Below are 4,862 nucleotides of genomic sequence, written 5' to 3' on the forward strand. Positions count from 1 at the left end.
GACAGGCTCTTGCTCTCTAGCCCAGGATGGAGTGCAGTGGCTCACTACAGGCTGGACCTCCTGGGCTCAAGCCATTCTCTCCTACCTCTGCCTCTCTAGTAAATGGAACTGAAGGTACATGCCACCATGCCTGGCTAATTTTTGTTGTTGTTGTTGATGGAGGGTGTGTCTCACTATAGTGCCCAGGCTGGTCTTGAACTCCTGGGCTTAAGTGATCCTCCTACAGTGCTGAGATTACAGGTATCACCCACCAAGTATAGCCTTTTTAAAATTTATTATTATTATTATTTTTTGAAACGGAGTCTTACTCTGTCACCCAGGCTAGAGTGCAGTGGCGCGATCTCAGCTCACTGCAACCTCTGCCTCCAGGATTCAAGTGATTCTCCTGCCACAGCCTCCCGAATAGCTGGGATTACATGGTGGCACATGCCATCATGCCCAGCTAAGTTTTGTATTTTTAGTAGAGACAGGGTTTCATAGTGTCGGCCAGGTTGGTCTCGAACTCCTGACCTCAAGTAATCCGTCTGCCTTGGCCTCCCAAAGTGCTGGGATTACAGGCCTGAGCCACCAAGCGCTGCCTATTTTGTTTTTATGTCAAATACTGTAATTAGAAATAATGTGTATTAGGTTTCCATTTCCCGCCTGTGATCTGCTATCTGGAGAGAAAAAATGAGGAGTGAGAGTTGGGTGAAAGGGTAAGGCAGGACAAGAAAAATTGGAAGAAGGAGAAAGAGATCGTGTCTTTTGCGGGAATATGGATGGGGCTGGAGGCCATTTTCCTTAACAAAGTAACACAGGAACAGAAAACCAAATACTGCATATTCTCACTTATAAGTGTGAGTTAAATGATGAGAACTCATAAACACAAAGAAGGGATGAACAGACACTGGGGTCTACTGGAGGGAAGCGCGTGGGAGGAGGGAGAGAAGCAGAAAAGGTAACTATTGGGTACTGGGCTTAATACCTGAGTGATGAAATAATCTGTACAACATATTGCGGTGACACGAGTACCCCTGTACCTAAAATAAAAGTTAAAAAAAAAAATAATTGGGAGAAAGGGGAACTCGGCAAAGGAGGGCTAGTTTGCAGGTAATTCCCCTGGAGAACTGCCTGGCCCCTCCCGGCTTTCCACAGCCTTTCTTGTTCTTTAAAACATTTTCCTCCAAAGAAGTTGAGGTGGGGTGGAGGTGTCTTGTTACAAGGCAAATCCTTTCGCATAAAATCCTTTAACGGCTCTCAGTGGCCTGCAGAATAAAACCCTAAATACTTAACTTGTCCCAGTTTGGTATTTTCCTACACTTGGTCTACCAGGGTCACCCCCTTCCAGGCTCTTTAAGGGCGGAGCCTAGCTCTTTTCTGCCATGTGGCCTTAGACTGGTTCCCGGGACAAGAACTGGCTACTTCTCTATACCCAAGATTTCGGTCGTTTTTTATTCCTGCCCCCCCGCCCCTGTATTTCTCTGCTCTCCTGTTCATTCCTTTGGAGCGTTTACTTTCTGTGATCCATTTGCGTGCATTCACATCTGTTATACAAAAGACAGACCCTCATCCTTCTATGTAGTTGGGCTCCAAGAGAGGAGCCCAGTCAGTCTGTCTGCCGGAAACTCTCCGGACTGTGTCAGCCGCATAGTAGGCGTCTACTGGTGACTTTGTTTAGGTGAGTAAGTGAATAAACGCAGGCAGCAGCTGAATCAGGAGAGAGTCCCCAACGCAAAGAAAAGAGCTTGAGACCTTTCGGGGCGCCAAGGCCCAGGTTTCGTCTCTCTCTGCTGCAGTAATGCCGTCGACTCAAAAGGCACTCGGGGCTGGGAGACTGCTTCTGGCAAACAGCACAGCCTCACCCGAATTCTGGTCCGCAGTAACTCGACCTTTCCCTTAGGCGGCGCACCGGACCGAAGTTACCGAGTTCAGCGCGAGGCATCACGGGATTGGTAGTCTCCGTGGGCATATACCCACGGTACTTGCGCACTGGCGAGGCGCCTACCGCCTCGCCCCACGCCCCTATCAGGATTCGAGTCCTTGTGAGCAGCAGTCCAGGCGACAGCGTTCCAACCTAATACGCTTCTCTCGCCCGCCGCCGGGGACAAGCCGACTTCAGGAAAGAATCTGCTCTTCCGAGGCTATCGCGGTGTTCTGAAAGGCGGCCGGAATCCACATACACCCGCCCCGGAAGTGAGCGGCTCTTGGCGCGGTGCATTGTGGGGGGCGTAGTCTCTTTCTCAGGCGGTCCTTCGCGGCGTCCCCGGGGCCGACTCCCGAGCGCAGGCGAGCAGCCAGGCGGGCGGCGGGGCGCGGGCCGTCAGGAAGCATATTCTGGGCACGGGGCGCCGGGTGGGCCGGCTGCGTCGAGCGGCAGTGGTGGAATACTACCCAAAGACTCGCGCGGCGCCGCCCGTCGAGGGGCGGGCGGCGGCGGAGCCACTGGGCCGTCGACGGGCGCAGGAGGCCGGTGGGCCGGGCCGGGCCTCGCGGCGCAGCCATGCCTGGCTTTACGTGCTGCGTGCCAGGCTGCTACAACAACTCGCACCGGGACAAGGCGCTGCACTTCTACACGTTTCCAAAGGACGCTGAGTTGCGGCGCCTCTGGCTCAAGAACGTGTCGCGTGCCGGCGTCAGTGGGTGCTTCTCCACCTTCCAGCCCACCACAGGCCACCGTCTCTGCAGCGTTCACTTCCAGGGCGGCCGCAAGACCTACACGGTACGCGTCCCCACCATCTTTCCGCTGCGCGGCGTTAATGAGCGCAAAGTTGCGCGCAGACCCGCTGGGGCCGCGGCCGCCCGCCGCAGGCAGCAGCACCAACAACAGCAGCAGCAACAGCAACAGCAGCAGCAGCAGCAGCAGCAGCAGCAGTCGTCACCCTCTGCCTCCACTGCCCAGACTGCCCAGCTGCAGCCGAACCTGGTGTCTGCTTCGGCGGCCGTGCTTCTCACCCTCCAGGCCGCTGTAGACAGCAGTCAGGCTCCCGGATCTGTGCCGCCGGCGCCCATCACTCCCACTGGAGAAGACGTGAAGCCCATCGACCTTACAGTGCAAGTGGAGTTTGCAGCCGCAGAGGGCGCAGCCGCTGCGGCCGCCGCCTCGGAGCTACAGGCTGCTACTGCGGGGCTGGAGGCTGCCGAATGCCCTGTAGGCCCCCAGTTGGTGGTGGTAGGGGAAGAGGGCTTCCCTGATACCGGCTCCGACCATTCGTACTCCTTGTCGTCAGGCACCACGGAGGAGGAGCTCCTGCGAAAGCTGAATGAGCAGCGGGACATCCTGGCGCTGATGGAAGTGAAGATGAAAGAGATGAAAGGCAACATTCGCCACCTGCGTCTCACTGAGGCCAAGCTGCGCGAAGAACTGCGCGAGAAGGATCGGCTGCTTGCCATGGCTGTCATCCGCAAGAAGCACGGAATGTGAACTGGTGCCCTGGCGGCCTGCTGGACTCCCAGACCCCATCCAGCCCAGAGGACCGCAGGCCACTGTTGAACTCCTCTATACTCCTGGGGCACTGGTCGACAGTACTGAGGCTTAAGGCAACTGGACTTTCTTGCTGGTGACCTGGCACCCTCAGTTGTTTCCTCCTGAAGTGGAAGCTGGGGCCTTAGACTCTGCCCTGGTGACACCAGCAATTAAGACTTTGTCTACCCTTCCTCCCCAGTTATTGTTGCAGATTCTGGTCAATCAGAGGCTTCAAAACCACTGAACTTGAAACTTACCCTTTAGGGATGCAGGTGGGATGTCCAGGGACTATGGGTTTGGGAAAACCATACTTTAAGGTTGGTCAGCAGTCAGACAACTCTAATGTGTGTAGTGATAAGAGATTCAAGTAACATCACTTCTCCTTTTCATGCTTTTCCTTCCCAGGTAGAGCCTGTGATTCTGATGGGGACTGGTAAATTTGTGCTTCTGCCTCCTAGGACTTCTTTCCCCAGCAGACCATTTACAAGGGGATGTGGGTGACCTGCTGATGGAGGTCCAGCTTGCCAGGAACTTAGGTTTATCCTGTTTTGTTTGCTACTGGTTACAAATTCTATTTTCTGTACAATTAGTCAGACTAAAGTTTTCACTGTGTTTGTTTGGCAAAACAAATTAAACAAAAAGTAAGGTTTTTATTTGGGTCTCGCCATTTTATTTTTACAAAAACATAGCTAAATGTCCTTGAAACATGGAGAAATAGGCCTCAGCCTATTTGAAAGACCAGGCTGACCCTGAAAGTAGAGATGCTTCAGTGATCAGATTTTTCCAAAAATGGGCCCTAAGCACATGGATCCTGGCCTTATAAAGTCCTCAAGAGTTCCTAGCTCAGCTTACCCTAAAGTGTTTAGAAACTGTACCAAATGGGCCCAGTTTCTCCATGGGTTATTCTCCCTGTGTCCTTTCAACAAGATGGAGCAACTGGTAACTAAGCTGCATTGTGACTGTTCACCTCTGAGGGTTTTGAATTCTCAGCTGGGATTGAATTTTGCTCGCCGTGACATCCCTTAGCACAGCCTTTGGTACGCATGTGCATGCAGTTAACTCTCTGAACCAGTGAGACCACAGCTGGAGCTAGCCAGGGCTGCTTCAGGCACAAGAAATCTTGTATAGATACTTTGGCCTTGGTATATCTTCAGTGTGACAGATCTGTATCCACAGATGACATTAAGGAGTTCGGAGGTGTGATCCCTTGACTCATTTTCTTTTAGATTGGTTATTGAAGGGGCAAGATGACATTTTTTTGTCTATAGCTCCAAGTAATTCAGCTCAAAGCCAATGTCTAAAAGTGAATGCCTTTAAATGTGGGTAGAAGGGCACAAATGGAGACTTCTGACTCCATAAAGTAGGACTTCCTTCTCTTTGTTACTTAGGACAAAGCCATCTGCCTGGGGACTTGCCTGTG

General features: G+C 52.7%; 1 protein-coding gene across 1 annotated transcript; it reads left to right on the forward strand.

The window, feature by feature from the left end:
• Window positions 1-1,958: 1,958 nt before the first annotated feature.
• On the forward strand, window positions 1,959-4,095 carry THAP11 (THAP domain containing 11). Its single transcript, XM_017539425.2, has one exon. It carries the CDS (start codon window positions 2,480-2,482, stop codon window positions 3,398-3,400), a length of 921 nt encoding a protein of 306 aa, XP_017394914.1. The 5' UTR covers window positions 1,959-2,479; the 3' UTR covers window positions 3,401-4,095.
• The last annotated feature ends 767 nt before the right edge of the window (window positions 4,096-4,862 follow it).

Source organism: Cebus imitator, unplaced genomic scaffold (assembly GCF_001604975.1).
Source record: "Cebus imitator isolate Cc_AM_T3 unplaced genomic scaffold, Cebus_imitator-1.0 Scaffold118, whole genome shotgun sequence".
NCBI lineage: Eukaryota > Metazoa > Chordata > Mammalia > Primates > Cebidae > Cebus > Cebus imitator.

Coding starts and splice junctions, on each gene's coding strand:
- THAP11 (XM_017539425.2), top strand. CDS start 2,480: ATGCCTGGCTTTACGTGCTGCGTGCCAGGCTGCTACAACAACTCGCAC.